The sequence below is a fragment of the Argiope bruennichi genome, chromosome 9 (assembly GCF_947563725.1).
Source record: "Argiope bruennichi chromosome 9, qqArgBrue1.1, whole genome shotgun sequence".
NCBI classification, from domain to species: domain Eukaryota; kingdom Metazoa; phylum Arthropoda; class Arachnida; order Araneae; family Araneidae; genus Argiope; species Argiope bruennichi.
In genome coordinates this window covers 100,489,986-100,509,267 of record NC_079159.1, presented here as the reverse complement: position 1 = coordinate 100,509,267, position 19,282 = coordinate 100,489,986, and the positions used below count along the sequence as shown (strand labels likewise).

General features: G+C 27.5%; 1 protein-coding gene across 3 annotated transcripts in view; it reads left to right on the top strand.

The window, feature by feature from the left end:
- LOC129983989 (SEC14-like protein 2) overlaps positions 1-19,282 on the top strand; it is a 113,410-nt gene that overhangs the window by 90,916 nt on the left and 3,212 nt on the right. For all 3 annotated transcript variants that reach the window (XM_056093726.1, XM_056093727.1, XM_056093728.1), the window contains 9 exons: positions 1,804-1,847; positions 3,852-3,914; positions 5,000-5,093; positions 6,926-7,020; positions 11,017-11,095; positions 12,914-12,994; positions 13,625-13,711; positions 15,746-15,852; positions 16,899-17,119. In XM_056093726.1, the coding sequence (XP_055949701.1) occupies positions 1,804-1,847; positions 3,852-3,914; positions 5,000-5,093; positions 6,926-7,020; positions 11,017-11,095; positions 12,914-12,994; positions 13,625-13,711; positions 15,746-15,852; positions 16,899-17,119 (871 nt within the window). The remainder of the gene's footprint in view (positions 1-1,803; positions 1,848-3,851; positions 3,915-4,999; positions 5,094-6,925; positions 7,021-11,016; positions 11,096-12,913; positions 12,995-13,624; positions 13,712-15,745; positions 15,853-16,898; positions 17,120-19,282) is intronic.

The following is a 19,282-nucleotide window of genomic DNA, read 5'->3' as shown; positions in this document are numbered from 1 at the left end:
CTCATTGTAAATAGAAAGTAACAAAATCACAATAAATGCCATAGAACTTGTATTTATGTTTTGAAACATATACATTATGCAACCGAATGTTATAAATGCATGAAATTTCTAATTAACTAAGACAAAAATTATCAGCTTTTATTTCTATTCCAATGGGGGCAGGGGGGGGGGAGAATTGAAAATGATTCAAAACAGAAAAACTTTAAATTTATTAAAATATAAAAATGCTACTAAATTTAATTATTTTCATATTGTCTTCAATAATTTTCTTACTAAAAATTCTGAATGCAGGGAAATTTTTTTAATTAAATTTGTCGCTTTACTCAAGTATGCTAATTTAACTAAACTGTATAAATATATGTTGTTATAATTATATTACGTGTAATGTAATTATGACAACATATAAAACGATATGATAAAATACTATATGTGTAATAACATGTATGATTTTTATATTTTATACTAAAAATATATATATTTTTTTAATTTGTAACATCTGGTTCGTTTTAGTTTATCAATAGCAGTTTAAAAACATAAGCAAGATCCGATAAAGATATTTGATTAATTCCGAGGGCTTTTCTTGGCTTCCTTTCAATTTCTTAAAATCGCCACTCTGTAATAAAATAATACCAGTATTCAAAAAAAATTTCTTAATCAAAGAAGTTTGCTCCTATTATATTTATGAATGTTTGTCAAAAAGCGAAATTATAGAAAAATAAGATTATGGCTTTTACCAATATCAATAAATTATATCTACATCAAACAAGGAAGGGCATATCATTTACAATAAAAGCAATTCTTAACCTATATTGAAAAAAAATTTCAGGAAATCATTTCTTACGTTTGGAAAAAAAAAAATGTTTCTACATTTTATGATAACCGCATCAAAACGCATTTACAATGTCCATTATTTACCTGATAGGTAGCGCCATCTATGTTTTTCTCATAACATTAAAATAAACTATGGAAATATTTATTGTCACTAAGATTTCTCAAAAAATATTATTTCCATATCACTTTTTATATCATCGTCTTTATGCTCAGAATCAAAACGTATGGTGTAAAAAGTTTTATTGTAGATTCTATCAAGCTGTTTAATATTTTAAGGAAAGTGTTTTGAATGAACCCAATTTTTATACGAAATTTGCAGTCAAAATAGAGAATTCGAACAAATTATAGTAAAATTTCATTAGAGAATGAATACGGAAATTGTAGCACTATTTAATCTTTATATAAAAGAATGTGCTCTTTTACAGATTTTATTATAATTCATTACGCAGCAATTATTTTAGATTTTTTTTTTATTCTTTGAATATATAATTAAGACTTATTCAATAATTAAAATAAATACGTTAAGAAATCAGTGCTTTTTTTATATAATAGAAAATAAAAGTGCAAGAACTTGTAAAAACATCTATCATAAGAAAATTAGTATGCCTCTTTTACTCTTTTCTGTACACCTAGTTACATTAGCGTGTGTTCATCACTCAATAATAAAGCAAATTATTTTATCTGTTTAACTGTTATTTTATCTGTTTTATCTGTTAACTGTTAACTTTAACTGCTTATTTAAGAGCATTATGTCTCTAAATAACATTTTTAAAAAATTCTGAAACCTCTAATATAATATTTAAAAAAATTTCTCCAAAAAAAGATTGTAATTCTTAAAAATAATAAAAATCACGAACCATATAAAGTTTTTTTAATTTTTTTTAATTGTTCTTTTTTCTTTCATGCATATTTATTTCGATTATGAGCCAAAACATCTATGAAAATAAAATTTCATTTCTTTTTTTTTTTCAGCAAGAAACTTTAACATCAAAAAAGCAGAAATATACTTTAGAGAGGTAAGTTTCCCTATTTAATTTTATACAAGATATATTTTCATAAAAAATATTATACAGTAAATATTAATTAGGAAAAGCGAAATAAGGATGAAAGAAAACCTAAATTGTGTTCTGTTTACGAATGCGCAGAACATTTTGAGACAAAAAAAGAAATTACCAAACAAAGCCTGGAATTTATCAAAACAAAATCTTAACAGGAAAAGTTGATATAAAAATTTCACACATAGCCTCAGAATATTCTATTTAAATGATTAAGACAATTATCCTCATATTCAAAAAATTTGTATTTATTTGGTTGAGTAATTTTTGTTTAAGGTTTAACATTAGCTATTTATTCCATTGCCTTTCCATATGAGATGGATACTCGAAGATAAAAAAAATTTACAAATATTTGGTATTCTGATCAAAAATGAGTAGGAAGGTTTGCATTGTTTGTACAGGGTGACACGGAAGATAGCTCAAAATCTTAAAATGCAGATCTGACATACTGAAACAAGTCATTTTTGCTTTAGAACACAAGGTCGAAAATGCAAAAGAAATGGGATAGGGAAACCTTTTGTCAGTAAAAGAAAAGGTTATATCAGATAAAATGTAGTACAATAAAGGTTAATGGAATGTGAATTTTCTACATTAATCTTTGATGAAATATAACGCTAGGTAACATAATTGTACAACAGTTCAGTAGCATTGTAATATGAATAACAACATTGGAAGTCGTGCGTAGAACAGCAAATACAATGCCAAGTAGGTCACAGTATTGCATTAATCTATAATGAAGCACAGCGCAGCAACATAATTGTAGCACAACAGCGCAGTAACATTGCGGCATGAATAACAACATCTGAAGTCGTACTCATTACAAGTACAACGTCAAGTAGGCCAATATACATTAATCTTTGAAGAAGCACACCGCAGCAACATATTATTGCATAACATTACAGTAATATTGTGGCATGAATGATAATATCTGAATTGGTGCTCAATACAGCAAATAGAATGCCAAGTTGGCCGTAGTATCATCAGCAAACCTACGGTATACCTAAAATAAGTGTTCAAAGGATCTGTATTCTGAAGCCTGTACACTGCTTTTGTAAAACCAGCGGAAGGATCTCCCTGAAACTTTCTAGTATATTGTCCAATAAAATTCTTAATCCCCGAGAGAATTTGGCACTTTCACCGTGCGAATACATATTTTGGGCACCTTTGTCTCTAGCAATTTTATGACAACATCGCATGCTGAATTTCATAGATTTAAGCCATTGTGTTAATAATGTAATGCGTTTACATACATGTTAAAATACAGGCAGACAGACGGTCAATTGTTTGTTTTTTGAAAATTTGATAAGAATTTACATTTTAGATGCTAAGCTATGTACAAATTTTTATCTTTTTCGTTTAATAGTTATTAAATTCACCTTGTTTTTGAATAGCCAGAAAGATAGAATTTCTCTGAATGGATTTCCTTCAAAATTTGATAGAAATTTACAAAATTAGTCTTAAGTCCATATATCAAATTTCAAAATATATTTCAAATACATTTCAAAGCGATTCTGAAATATCATGCTTGAGAACAGACACACATAGTGCTTAAAAATATATTTTTCGAACCTTGAGTGGTTTGAATCATGGAGATGCGGCAACATCTCAAGTTTAAATTTTTTAACGATTATAAGAACTTATTTCATTTAGAGAAAGTAAAAAAAGGATTTAGGCCGCTATGTTGTCGTACGTTTAAAAATTTGCATTCCATTAAACCTAAATTGTACACTTTATCTGCTACATTTTTTTTTCTTCCACTTTATTCACTGAAAAAAAAAGTCGCCCTTTTGCTTGTCCGATTCTATGTTCTAATACAAATATTATATAAGCTCTGTATCCCTGACTTTCACTTAAAGTTTGCAAGTATATAATTCTAAAAATGTGTATGCGTATATGTATTTTTTTATAATGGAACCCACAGTTGATTTATTTTAGGTAAACTCAATTATTTTTATTCTCTTTCAGTTTCATGCAATCTCTAAATGTTACGAATTGGATACTTTGTATGACAGTTACACAAAACCCGAGGTAAGAATCTTTATAAGATTTCCCAAATTTTATCAAAATATACATTTGTAAAAATTCATTTGTTTTTCTTTTCATGATATATATATTAGAGCCTACATATTTATACAGAAATTGAACCGTTTAACAAATAATTAGAAAAAAATCAATAAATGTTCGTCTGAATTTCATTTACGATAAGATAACGGGAAGATTAAATTAATAGTATTGATTATTAATTCTGAGTAAAACTATTTGCTAGTTATTTTGAGACATCATTTGTAATATACTCTACTATTTATTTCCATTAAATAATCCTATTTTTCATTCAAAATAAGTCTGCCCATTTTTTTTATTGGATAAATGGATTCCATAATTTTAAAAAAACAAGATTTCCAGTTATTTCTTTAGTTAACCAAGCGATTCACTTCAAAACAAACTCTGGAAATTCTAAAGCATTACTCTTAAGAACTTTCAGCATTAATTAAAAAGAACGTCAATCATCTAGTGGAGCAAGAATTGAGCTATTTGGAAATGATTTATCTGAAGCTATCGGTCGCGTTACTTTCTTTGATTTTTCCATCGATAGTCTTCAAACTCTTTGAACGCTGATTGGTTGGTCCAAATCTTTTGTTCTACGGCAAATATGCAATTTTAAAAAATTAATTAGTGCTGCTCGTTTGATGTGTATAACGGGAACAATGTCTTAAGCTTTGTTTTCAAATATATAAGCAGATGATAGTGGATGATTTTTCTGGAATTAAGTAACTTCTGACATATGTGATAACTTCTAGCAATACTGACATGTAACATGAATCATCTGCCTTTCTTTCTTCATAAAATTTATAAATAAATCTAAAGCAAGATATGTCTTTTCATGAATTTTCAAAATGTAAAATAACCAGACTGTCAGACTATCTATCTCAAACTTTTTCCATTTACAGTTTTTCATGTTTTTTCCCCCCTTTCTTTTTCAGAAATATGTCCTTTCCTGGTAACTTAAAAGATATTTTTATCTCTTCTTTTAAATACATTCAAAGCATATAATAATTAAAAACAATATTATATTCAGCTAAAGTTTTATTTTATCTGTCTTCTCATTCCCTTAGGTAGCAGAAAAGCACGAATATACCGCATTTCTAGGTTATGCAAAAGACGGTTCAGTCGTGCGTTACAATCCAGTAGGACTGGGAGATCACATAGGTAGGTATTAGGATTTATTTAAATTAACGAATGCTAATTTTTTTCATAAATATCATAGAGCAACATATATTTTGATAGGGCTATTTTTTTACCTGATTTCATATTTCTCTTACTAGAGAAAATAAATATGACGCTAATTTTGACTCGTTAACTCTTAGTTGTTTTGCCACTATGTTATCATCTGCATTATTTTTTTGAAAAATTCGACTTTGTCGAAAAAGACACGATCTTCGTAAAATGCTTATCTTCTAATCAGAATTTGTGAACTGAGAAAAAGTCTTATTCTAAAATACTATTCTATTCTTTTTAATGTAATCAAAATAGTTGGTTTTCAAAAAAATAAATATATAAAACAATAGTAAAAACTAAATTTAGAGTTCGCGTTTCGTTTAAATTCTACAACCTGAAATCATTTTCCTATGGTTGTTAAGCTTAATTTGGATGAATTAGCATTAATTTTGGGTGGATCAATAGCCAAAAAATAAAGACTTTTTTTTTCAGAATTAATCTTTACTACTTTTATGGAAAATCGAACATTATCATATCGTTTGAAATCATAGAATAACACTTTTCTTTTAGAACAGATTTTTTTTTCGGTCCATATATATATATATATTATAGGCATTTTTATATTATTCTGTTTTATGTTTTGTTTTTTTTCTTGAGAAAGTCTTGAGTTTCTTGAGCTCATTTCATCTGATATTTTCTCATCTATATAGTTAATTATGCTGTTAATTTTGCTAATATTCGTAAGAAAAAACTTTAAAAGCAAATGATTGCTTTCTCAAATGTGAAAAGTTTTATAAAAAATACACATCATATATCTTCAATAATACAGAGATCTAATATTAAGCTTAAGATCCTTTATTAAGCTTATTAAAGCTTTAACACAGTTTAGTTAAGAATAATTAAGCCGCAATTAGTAAATCACGGAAGATTAAGTAGTGATGTTCACGATTCACACGGCATATATACTCACTGTGATGAAAGAACTAAAAAGCATATATATATATGTTAAAAAATTACACCATTACATTTCGGTGATTATTTAAATCGGTCGTACTCCTGCTATCCATCTTAAATGCCTCAAATGAAGAATCTTGTTATAGATTTTTCCCTCCCCGACTTTCACCTTCAGTTAATCAATATATCGCGTTTTGAGTTTCGCTTCTTAGTATAGATTCTTGGGTGAATTTTTTCTTTCGCTCTATGGATCGATCAAATCAAAAACTATTAGAAACCTGAAATTCCAATTATAAAATCATATACCAAATTTCATCAAACTAGATGTGATTTATCATGTTCCTGTATAAGCAAACAGATGAATATAAAGATCTATGGTTTTCGCCCAAAATTTGACACAAGTCTATAGTTTTCGTCTTAAAACCATGCACCAAATGTCATTCGTTCAGATTTATGCGTTTTTGAATCATTGTGCTAACTGACCAAAGGACATAATTCCTTCTTTTTTAATTAGGACATTTAAAAAAAGGCAGGTGCATCAAAATTTCTACATCGAATTTTCCATGGATTACAAAATTTTCTCTTTAAACATTTCGTATTCCAGGAGTACTGAATAAGAATATTATTACTATCTTTGGTAGAAATTTCAATTTTATATTGAATTATCTACCAAATATTATCTTTTTATATTGAAATTCCAACTTTACGGGTTTATATTGAAATATCTATATTATCTTTTTCAATATTTAGCATTTACACAACAAATTAAAAAAAAATCTTTAGGAAAATCATTTTAAAAAAATCGAAGAATAGTAATAGTTTCTTATTTTAATTAATTTTAATCGATGTGCATGCATTTATTTCCTTAGGTCTCCTTAATTGCATATCTACGTACGACTGCATGGTGTATGCCTGTTCTTTTGTGCAAGAAGATTTAGTTCGACAAAGGAAGGAGAATGCGAGGGTAAATATTGCATTTCTTAACATCATAACACTTTTTTTAGGTTGGGATAGTATACGTAATTGACGTCATGCGTAATGCAAAAGTCATTATTTATGCTCTCTCAAGAAAAACCCTCAACTTAGAGCTACCTGATATATTTAGTAGATAATAGGTACTAAGGTAATAGACGCTTACAAAGAAAAGATTTTTCAAGAATTTAATTATATTTTTGCATAATTAAAAATTAGTGGAAATTCAAATATTTATCTTTAATAATTTCGTAATATATTATCCCTAAAAAATGATTTTTACACCGCATTAAAGTTCAAACAATCTGTAATTACAAATGTTTAGAACTTTTCAGTTATTGTTTGAACCTGCGTGAATTTTTTCTTTAATTTTTTTAGTTAAAAATAGCGATAAATATAATTAGTAACGATGCTTATTATTGATACAGTAAAATTAAAATAAATTTAATTGTTTTATCAGCGTTAAAGTAGCAATAGAATCGGAGTAAAAGTATTAATAACTAATTATTATATTAAAATGTTGAAAGGAAGGCTTCATTTAATATATTAAAAGGAAGGAAAAAAATTTCTCTTAATATGAACTTTAAAGGAAAATTTTCTTTATTTCTTTAATTATTATAAAGGATTTTTTTTACTGTATTGCATTCTCTATATATATATATATTGCGAGCTGTGAAAATCGGTATTCATGAAATTCAATATCTATTCCAAACATGCCAGATTATGTCTAGATAGACAATTAATATCTAAGACATTATCATGCAATTATATTTTTGAAGAGAAATTATAGTTTCCATTAGTTTTCAGATTATAGTCTTTAGAGTTGATTCTGTTGCATTTTAAAAAAAAATAAATGAAAGCTCTGATTGATATTGAAAGGATTAAACTTGTTAAGTTTCAAAATAGCAAACGGAGGAATTTATTAAACTACATTGCTATTGAAAGCACATAATGGCATTGACTTAAAAAATTTCTAAACTATAAATAAGCAACTAGCTTACACAGATCTTTTCCACCATCGCATAATGCTATGCATAAACAGAAACTATATTTTCCTAGATCAGATTAAAATAAATCTATACTTATAATAAAGCTCAATGTGTGTGTGTTGGCGCTCTACAGATCAGACCATTCAACCTACAGCTACCAAATTTGGCACGTGTATACCTTGGAGGCCGGGAATGTGCACCTGGGGGTTATTTTTACGAATTTTTAATTAGAATTTTATTTATTTAAAAATTAAGCGAAATTTTGGCGTGTTTCTGCTATAATTTCCGAAAATATTACCGCACAAAAAAGATTTTTACATGAAGTTAAAGATCAAAAATTTATCTTTTAAATGATACCGATGTTTTAACCTTAAAATTAAATTTCTATTTTTAATTAATTTTTAAATAAATATTTTAACTATATTTTTCCCAACAATTTTTTTCGTACAAAATAAAAATAAAATTTATGCTACATGAGCACGTTTCGCATTCATGGGAAAAAATTAGCTTTTTTCAAAGTGTTGCCATCATATTGATTAAAGCTCCAATAAAAAATAAATTAAATCTCTTTGGAAATGAAATCTGCAAAAATATAATTTTCGGCACGTGTCTGTAGGAAATGAAACAAATATGAAATATTATTTTTTTTTAAAAAATAAATTCAAGAAAAATTATTTTATGATCTTTTACACTCTCTATATTATTAATCCAATAAATCAGTTTTATTTTAAGAGAAGTTTTGTTTAATATGAACAGGATATCCATTCAAATCGGGGTCACACAGCTAATTTGTAAACCTTTAGTAAGACACAGATCTGCTAAAATGGTCTAAATGGAAAATGATTATATTTTATGTAACTTGATTCAATAAATGCTCTAATAAATTTACATAAAGTTTCTGCTGTGGAAATCACGAATAACAAAATGTTCTTGAAACACTAATATTTTAAATAAAAAGAGTTAATTTCTAATCAACTAAATCAATCACTTAAACTGACTGATTTATGAAAATTTATATATCACTATTCAATAAAAAAAGGATAATTTTAGATTTTTCATCGATCGTTTTAAAGAAAATACGCCAATCAGCGCGCAGGTTTCTCAAGATTAATTGGCCTAAGATTATGAAAATGTTGTTTTTCTAAATTTTTAACATTCAAAACTTCATAAATAAGTCTTAGTTGATCGTGGAAAATAGAAAAATTCATTCATTTGTTTAAAATTTGGTGTGTCCAGAATATTTCTCAGAATCTGATACCTTACTGCATTAAATTTAGATTTCATAATTTTTGAAATATATTTACAGGCCGGAACAAAATATTATTATTGATTTCTTTCAATCCTTTTGAAAGCAAAACTAAAAACTGAATTTTATGCTGAATCTGAGAAATTTTTGTTGAATTATTGTTTGAGATATTACATAAATTATGAAAAATATTTTTTAGTTCACATAAGACTTAAATACCGAGCGATTCTGTTTGCAATACTCATACTCAATAATAATAATAATAATAAATAAATAACAATTAAGATGATAAATAAAATAAAACGCTGGGTTTTATTAAAAAATATATTTATATTAATTGAAATTTCATCATTTCCAATTTAAATTAAAGTTGAAGTTTTACCGAAAATGAGAACAAATTAGGAAAATATATATAGTAAATTGAACGAAACGATCTAAACAACAGTATAAGTTTGGTATGACTATCAAAATTTGAAGATTAAAAATGTTTTGTTTGAGAATCTATTAAGAGACAAGTTACTTAAAATATTTAATTGAAAATTGTAGCGAGCGGTAATACTGGCGAACCGGCTGGTAGCCAAAGGCGGCTAGTTCATAATAAAATTGATTGTTTTATTGTAATTATTTCCAGTTATGTACTTGACATATTTCATAATATTTAAATACTTTTCTCCCAAATTTAAACTCTTAAATAACTGCCTGTTACCAATTATACTGCTGTAGATTACCGACTTAGGTTGAACAACTTCAGTAAAGATAAATGATTTAAAAGGCATAATATATTTTTATTCACTTTTTATTTCATTCATTTCGTCTTTGCAAAGAAAAAATTTTGAAATCGACCTGTCATTTACTTCCTTACATAAAAACTGAAATTTTGTACATTAATGTGTTTTCAATAGTAATAGCTGTTTTAATATTTTCACAATTTTGATATATTTTAACCGATTGATTTTGAACAAATCTTGATTTCGAACTAAGGGCGCCATTTAATAGTAAATTTCAGAAAAATTTCTGCTTAGAGATTCCATATAATATGTAGAGAGAGAAAGGAATATAGAGAGAGATAATGAGTTACAAATTAAATACCAAACTATGAAAAATAAAAAAAATATTTTGTAATGCATTGCTAAAAATAAGTTTTTCGAAATGTTATCCTTCAGTGATGGAATCGTAGAAAATAAAAATAAAATAACTTTTTAATACATTATTAAAAGCATGTTTTTAAAAACTGATATTATTCATATTAATGTAATGTAACTGTTCATTCCTAAATTTGTCTTCAGTAGCATTAGAAAAATTTGTCAGCTACCGTCAAACATTTCACTAAATGTTGAACAATTTGCATAATAAGTTTTTAAAAACTAATAATTTCCATTATTAATAAATAAGATTATATTTTTATAACTTCTATAATTTTTTCATACATCAAATAATTGTCTCTAAAACCATTGCACATTGTCTTTATTTCAAAATGTATGAATGCATTTATTTTTAGTTTGCTATTTTTAATAAAAAAATTGCTTAAAGAAATAGTTTTTAGTCAAGAGAATTTGAATATAATTTTTATAACAAAAAAAAACACATTTTTTCAGAAAATATTAAGTATTACTTAATTTCTTGTTCAGTAATTTTTTTAGCTTGAAAATGCCGATGTGGTAGAGTGCTTTTTCGCAAGAGTTTTTGTTTGATTATTTTTGAAATGCCATTAAAAATAATTATGTTATTTTTTTTTATTTATTTTTTTTTACAGACGGGGAAAGATATTAATGAAATTACGTACATCTTCGATTTGGAAGGTCTTTCGATTCAAGATCTTTTACACAAAAGTGGTGAGTCGAAGCTGACACAATCATTAAAGCATGTTTACGGACGTTTTGTTTTATTGTGTATCTTGTGCTGCAATAGTAGATGTCAGAAAACAGCAATAATACCAAATTCTTAATAATGCAAGTAATTGGAGGAAAATTATAAACTTGTTTTTATAAAATTCAGAGTTGAATTAAAAGTATATAGAAAGTTATTTTTCTATTATTGTATTATTTTAGAAAAGTTTCAGATTTTTAAAATAAATTGCAGTATATTAGTAATATCATTTATTACGCATACAAAGTTTAGCAAATAAATATTTAGCATCAAAATATTAATTGGTGGCATTTATATTCAATCAGTATATTTGCATCCTTTTCGACAAATATTTACAAACGTTTATTTTCTGTACATGTTTTGTAGCAAATTAAGCTGGAAATATATTTTTAAAAAATCATGAGTGACTGAATCACGATTGAAGAATTGCGTGTTTATTCGCAAATCAGAACTACAGAAAAAATTAATTCAAATTACACAACTTTCATTTTAAGTAAAGAATTATTTGCAGAGCAATGATTATTGAAAACGATGTTAAAAAGATAATTTTTTTCACTAAAAGCTTTAAATTTCATTAAGATAATATTCAGAATTATTTGGTTATCTGAAATTATAAGCAAATCTACATCCTCTTGCGGTAGAGTTACGTTTCGATTTATGCTTTTCAACATTTTTTTTTTCAAACAAGTTATAAAAATTGTATATAAAACACGAATATTCAACCTTTGTGAGTATAATTATTTTACATAATGGAAAAAATACATCATATGTCATCTATTATATTGATTTTGTAGTGACTGAATTAAGGAACATGCAGTGCAAAGCTTATTTTTGCAATTATTTACTATTATTATATTAATTTATCTTTTCATATAAATTTTGTTGGCAACATTTCTTTTTAAAAGAAAAGAGTTCTTCTTAATGCCGGGTTTATACTCGGCCAGTTATAAGACGGCCAGTCGGCAGCGCATGCGCAGAAGAGGACTGATTTATGTTTGCCACAATTTCACAAGATAGATTCAGGAATTCCATGCTTGGCTATAATTGCCGGTTTAGCGTCCCTGAATTTTTCTTTTCACCGCCTTTCGTATTAAAATGATGGATATTTATACAAAGAAACATAGTAAAATAAAAAAAAAAGGTCAACGCACCTAAATTTGGAAAAGTATAAAAAAAGAAATGACAAATTAAATGGAAAAAAAAAATCGCATCAGAAAGCGCGAAAAGCAAAAAATGTCGGAATTAATCTATTATAAATGATCAATTTGTTCAGGACAAAAAAACCGCCAAATTCTACAAACGCATACGCTGTAAGATAAAAATATAAAACAGAGGCTTGTTGTTATCCGATGAGAACAATAACTTCCCATCGACTGAACAGCAATTTTCAGCCTTTCTACGCATACGCTGTCTATTGGCCGTCTTATAACTGGTCGAGTGTGAACCCTTCATAAGAAAGAATTTTCTTCTTACTGGAGTACTTGATGATGTTTCGCGATGCAGTAAATTAAAAAAAAAAAAGTACGATTTTAATTTCAAAGTTTAAGTTTTTATTTGTATGATAAACAAACTTCAAATTCCTTCAATAACAATAATTAAAAGACATCCTACTACTGTAAAAAATTTCAACCTGATATTGCACTTTATTTCAACATTTATTTTATGTAGTCGTCAGTCGAAGAGAAGATTTTAAGGTTATTGCTATACTATGTAATTGTCATTTTTAAAATATTTCATTTTTTTAAAGTCTACTCTTGCATAATATACCTTTTATCTCATTACAGTTCTTGAAATGGCATTGGACATGGGAGCCATGGTACAAGACTACTACCCGGAAATTTGGGGCAATGTTTTTTTCATTAACGGTATAATTATTATTTCCTGCTATTTACTTTTATGTTTCTTATTGTATCATAGAAATATTTTATTCTAAAGAAAATGGAACTTCTAAATTATTAAAGTGTTTTAATAAACATTTTTTCGTAGTTTTTTAAATTCATTTTAATTATTAATTTTTTGTTTTATTTTCTACTATGAGAAGATTGTCATCAAAATTATAGAAATTCCAATCTTTCTAATTAAAAATCTGATTTTTAGTTTACAATTTTGCCTTAAATTTAGTACTGCAGAGTTTTAAAATGTATGCTTCATTTCTTACCTTTCGAATAATTGCCCTTAAGAAACATCTATAAACACCATGCGTATCATTCTCTAAGTATATCAATTTAACCTACCTTGAAATAATTACTTAATAAATTTTAAATTAATCTTAGAGTCTCTTCTTAATCATTCGAAATGAGAAAAAAAAATCCTTTATTTATTTTTGTTTTGTTTTATAAAAAAATTCCACTGCAGATTACAAGTCGAATGTATCAACAGAAATTGTCTAAAATAACAAATTTGATTCTGGAAATGTGTTTTCTATTTCTTATCTCTGCTCTTTTCTTCACCATCGTTTCTTAAACTCTTATTTTTCCCACCTTTTTTTTTTTCAGTTCCATCTTTCTTCGACGTCGCTTACAACTTATTCAAACCTATTTTACGTATGCAGGTTATTCAAAAGCTGAAAATAGTATCCAGGGGTAAGTTTTTATAATCTTCCAATAAATGCTGAAACTGGATTTAAATTAGTACTTGAACAAATATTAAAAAGTAAAAGATAATATCTCATTTGAAGAAGCAATAATTATTATTTGATCATTTTAATATTTTGATTTAACATCTTGATGTTATTGCTTTTTTCGAAAGGAATTTAATATTTAAAAGCGATTTTGAACTGCCGAGCACTTTTTTTATATATATACAGTGTAAGAGAGACAGTTTTCATAAGAAAAAACAGTATAATTTTCGGAAGATAAAATTCTTACTATAGAAGATAATATTCTTTTATAAATAAATTATTCTTTTATATTAGAAGAATAATATCTAATAGAAGGTAATATTCTTTTATAAAAAAACAGCAACTCCACAAAACAATATAATTAATACTTTAATAAATGCCAATAGAAAAATAGAGCTATTAGTTTCCCGTGTAAGATCCCCGATTTCTTTATTCGCAAACAACGTAGAAGTAATTTTTGATTCTCAAATTCTCGCCAGCACACAACATATGAAGCCAAGTATTTTTCTTTATCTAAAATGTCATTAACTCTTCCTTCATATATGACGCAAAATTAAATAGCAACATATTTTTTTAATTTATTTTGAGTCGACATTTGACATCTTTAATTTTCTTTTTTGGAAGGGAAGAATTTTGGTTGGTTTTCTATTTTTAATTTCTGACGACTGCCTGCAATTACTACTTTTTCAACTGTTCCTATAATTTAAGGTAATATTCCCATTGATTTCAAGAGTCCATTTGAGGCTATTGTATGGGATCAAATCTGAGCAATTTATGAAACTCAACAAAATCATCTAATATTATTTTAATAAAATTATTGTAATAAATTATAGCTAAACAACTTTTCTTTTCTTACATTAAAATGGCATATCTTGCTATTTACTCTGAAACAATTTTTGATTTATTTGTTCTTTTTGTTAAAATATTTGACTGATGATATCGTAACACTTATTTTATATCATGATTCTTTTGACAATATTTATATTATTTCAATCTATTTTCCATACAACAGTTCAATACACATCTGAAATTATAATGTTGGTCTAATCAATGCCAAATGAATTGCTGAATTCAAATTCAATAATTATTCAGTAAGAAATTTTGCGAATTAAAAAAGATAAAAATCAAGTTTTCGGAAACGAATTCTTTACTATTTTTAATGAAGCACACTTAGATTTTATCTGTTCATCGTTATGAGTTTCCCACCTGAGATTTCTGTGCCAAAAACGCAACAGACATGTAAACATGCTCAAATAAGCATCGTTTTTCATGTATTAATTACGAAAGTTTCTTAAAATCTTTCCGTGTTTAGAGAAATAATTTTGGAGCGAACTAGAAGTCCATTGTGCTTTTTTATGATCATGATAGATTTAATTGAATAGCACAAAAACTATTTAAAAGATTCAAAGAAAATTGAGTATGTAGTTACTTTGTCTGAAAAACTTTGAGCCAAATAAATACCATTCAGATGCTTTATATTATAATTTTTTTATGTCTTTATTGCTAATTTAGAAACATTAAAAATTGTTTGAATTATTTTAGAGGAAAAACTTACTTACAGCTGTATTTCATTAAAAAATAATTGTTATTATTTTTATGTCAAAGAACGATAAGTGTTTGGAACTAATTTCTAAATAATAAAATAATTTCAAACTTAAATTATTATGCCGTTGGCCTTAAAACACCTTTGACTTTATCTTAAATCCTTACAATAATGGATGCAAATGTCGAATTTTACTGTATTATGTGATTGAAGTTACTAGTTTTGTGCAAGATGCCATATAAAATTTCTGCTGTGAAAAACGCTTTCGGTTTTTTAGGGTAAAGAAACGCTTATGATGTTAATAAAATTTTGTTGCTGTTAATGAAATCTTTTTGCTCTCAATCAAACTATTAGAATAGTAGAAAGCTATTAAATTGAATTTTGTTTCATTAATTCATGAAAATTTTACTATTAACCACAGCTTCAGTTACACAAAATGTTTCCTTTTTACAGAAAATGTTCCTCAAACACTGCTGAGATATATCGATGAAGATGTCCTACCTGCTTTTCTTGGAGGTAAACGAGTTGATTGCAATGGAAATCCGAAATGCACAGAGTTCGTAAGTACAATGCATAAAGCATTCAGAAACCATTCAAAATCTAAACTAACATTGATTGATATGGTTACAAAAATGAGACAGGTTTTAAACTTGCGGAATAGAACAGTTCAAGAAATAGGATTTTAAAATAATCTCAGAGTTTGGCAGGGTCTTAACTAGGTGAGCACACTCTTCACAAGGCCTAATTTGTACACCCTCTCAATCTCATCTCTCCATGCAATATTTATGTTACATTTTTAAATCCCCTTTATGAGACCTCCCCCCCCCCACCTTCCTCAGAAATTTGTCTTACTGTATTCTTTTCGTTTAGAACTTATAATTTATTAATAGGTCCAATAAAAAAATAATATATTTTTTAAATAATACTTTACATAATACATTAAATGTTTCACTATAATAAATAAATTACAAATATTGCATTTTTTCTGAAAACTTTTTTGATTTACTCGTAATTATTAATCAGGCATGGAAGGTTTATTCTGAAATCCTTTGTTTTATTTTCAAAGCATATCATACAATCTAATTCTTAAGTTTTTCAATTGCTGTTTTTACGTCCCTCCTCTCTACTTCCGTTCTCGACGCTTGCAAATCTCGCCTCAATCATAGTTTAAAATGCAGTGTTGTAATTCTTAGGGCAGCTCTGTAGTTCTAATGAACTAGTTACTACTTCTTTACCCCTCTGTAACTCCTAACTGGGTGTGTGGGGGGGGGCATCTCGGAAATGAGAATGAGAAGCTTCCAGTATGGTGGTTGGTTCTCGCCATCTCCTGGTTACAGAAATAGTGGGGGTTAACTACCTCCTATCGATGATGGGACGTACTTCCCATGGTACTGATTGTACTGTAGCCGGTGATAGCCCTCAGAACTCAACCATAGTTCCATAGTGTTGCTGTCGGAATAGAAGGAATAAGTTTACGCCTCTCTAAGTCTAATAAGTTAGTTATATTAAAAACAACCGATATCTTTTTGAGTTACCGCTATTCTTTTTTTTTCTTACATTATGAAAATAGTGCATAGAGATAACGGAAAGGTGCATTTCATTTCAGCTGAGGTTTGGAGGTAAGATACCTGAAAAGTATTACATCACAAATCGAGCTCCTCTATCACCAGAAGACTCAGGCGTCACTTCTCTGTGGATTCCGGCCAGAGGAGTTTATAACCACTGTTTGGTGGTTCGAAAACCTGGAGCTAGATTTCACGTTCAATATCACACTGAAAATGGAAGTATTCATGTGAGAAAATTTTACAGGAAAATAACGGACTTTGAGTAAGTGATTTCAAATGAATGATCTCATTATCGATTATTATTATAGTAATTTTGATTGTTAAATATTAAAAGACTTATATCAGCAGATGTTATGCAAAAAAATATTGATTTTTCAAATTTCCCGAAATTATTGCTTTTTTCCCTAACATTAAATTTAAATATATCCTTATACGCAGAAAATATTTTCAAATATTTAATTACTAAAGCAGTGTTCATTATATGTTTACTATATTAAAAAATTATCAGATTCGAGTGACAGTGGCTCTGTGATCTATTGTATAATTTTAAAAAACAATTCATAAAACCACATAGTAGAAATCTGAACGAATCTCGCTTTGTAAATTCTGTTTGTTTTTTTTAGTTATAATAAAGAAAAGAGGACTACATTTGAACTTAGAATGTGTTCTGACTTTTATACTGCCCTTATACTCATCTTGCTGTATTTATCACTATGGTTTTTTGCATTGCTGTTCCATATCTATATCTCTTAAAATAATCGTTTAATAATAGACTGTAAAATTAATTTTTGCTAATCAAACGATTACCTCCATTTTAAAATCAGAATATAAATCAATCATTTAATCTGAAAATTATTTATTTTAGGATATGATAATAATACTATTAATTAAAATAAAAATGAGTAATCTTTTATCGTTCTATTTTCCTAAAAAAAAATTTCTTTCTGGTACTTCTAAATTCTTATAATTTTTTTATGTAAAACATTTATTTTCAAAAGTGATAAGGGTAGCGCGTCTTCCCCGTAATCTGGACGTGCCGGGTTCGAGTCCCGGTTAGGGCATGATTGCTCTTCTTCTGTGTTCTGTCTGTAATGTGTGTGAACGTGCCCCCTCTCCTGTAAAAAGGGGTTGTGCAAGCGAATGTGACGCATGAAGTAGCTAAGTCATACTCTTGGCCCTAGTTGGCGCTACTGAAAAAACAAGAGACGCTCACTCTGTTTAAATCGCTGACAGATGTGTCAGCGATTCAAAGTAGCATGTAAAGTGCCATAAGTAACAACACAATAATTAGCAGAGATCAATACAACATTTCTATGGCTTAGCTGAAAAGCATCTGCTATTTAAATTGTATAATTATTACTATTAAAATTACTCACTATTTTTTACTGTATTCGCCATCATTTAATTCCTACATTATTATGGATTAGATTTTTCCTTTGAAATTATTAATTGACGAACCTTAACATTTTTTTTTTGTTTCTTTTCCAACCACTTCATTTTTATTCAAAAAGTTTTAATAAGGAATTTCTGCCTTTTGTTCTAAAAGAATGATATTTAAAAGAAAAATATACTGTAAATGTATTTTTATACTGCGGAAAAAACTGTATGATAAAGAATGCATTTTCTTTGTATGTCTAGTTACAGATTAAATCCTCATAACTATCATCTTCATCACCATAATCAAGAACTCTCATTGGACTATTTTGTAAAAAACATGTAGAATTTTTACAATCTAAATTTTATTTTACATCAAATATTAAGTTGCAATTCAAAACGAACAATCAGCATATTGAAATATCCATTTAATGAACTGAGAATTTTAATTATACAAATATTATATTATTTCATTGATGTATTAGGATATATAGTGCATTTTTAGCTTTTGTTCCTATATTTTGTTCTAAACCATCACATCCAAGGTAAAATTTGAAGAAATTATTATCAATGCGTAAATTAAGATACGCGAATTCCTAATCTTTCAGTTCATTTCATAATTTGAAAGAGTTTCTAAGTTCTAAAATAAAACGAGATGTTTATTGTTCTTTTTTAAAAAACTGGGCCGAGAACGATACTTGAGAGCTGATCTAGTCGTTCATTTAGTTGAAATTGTCAGTCTTGGAATGTAGTTTCATTTGAAAGATGTTATCAATGAGCTGCCGAACTTTCATTGGTAGAAATGAAAGTCGATGTGCTGCTTGCAATCGAAAAATCGGAACAAATCGGAAAGTGTACCAGCTTATTTAAAAAATGACTACAAATTTTGAAAGGAATGGATTATAAAGAAGAATTATTGTAGCTTCAATGATAGAAATTAAAAATATTACCTTGCTATGCGCCTGTACCCATTTGAGAAGCGCCAAGCGTTATGGAGAGCGTGTGTGGGTGAGTGGTTGCTGTTGCGTCAAGTGAATCTGACGACTTTGTG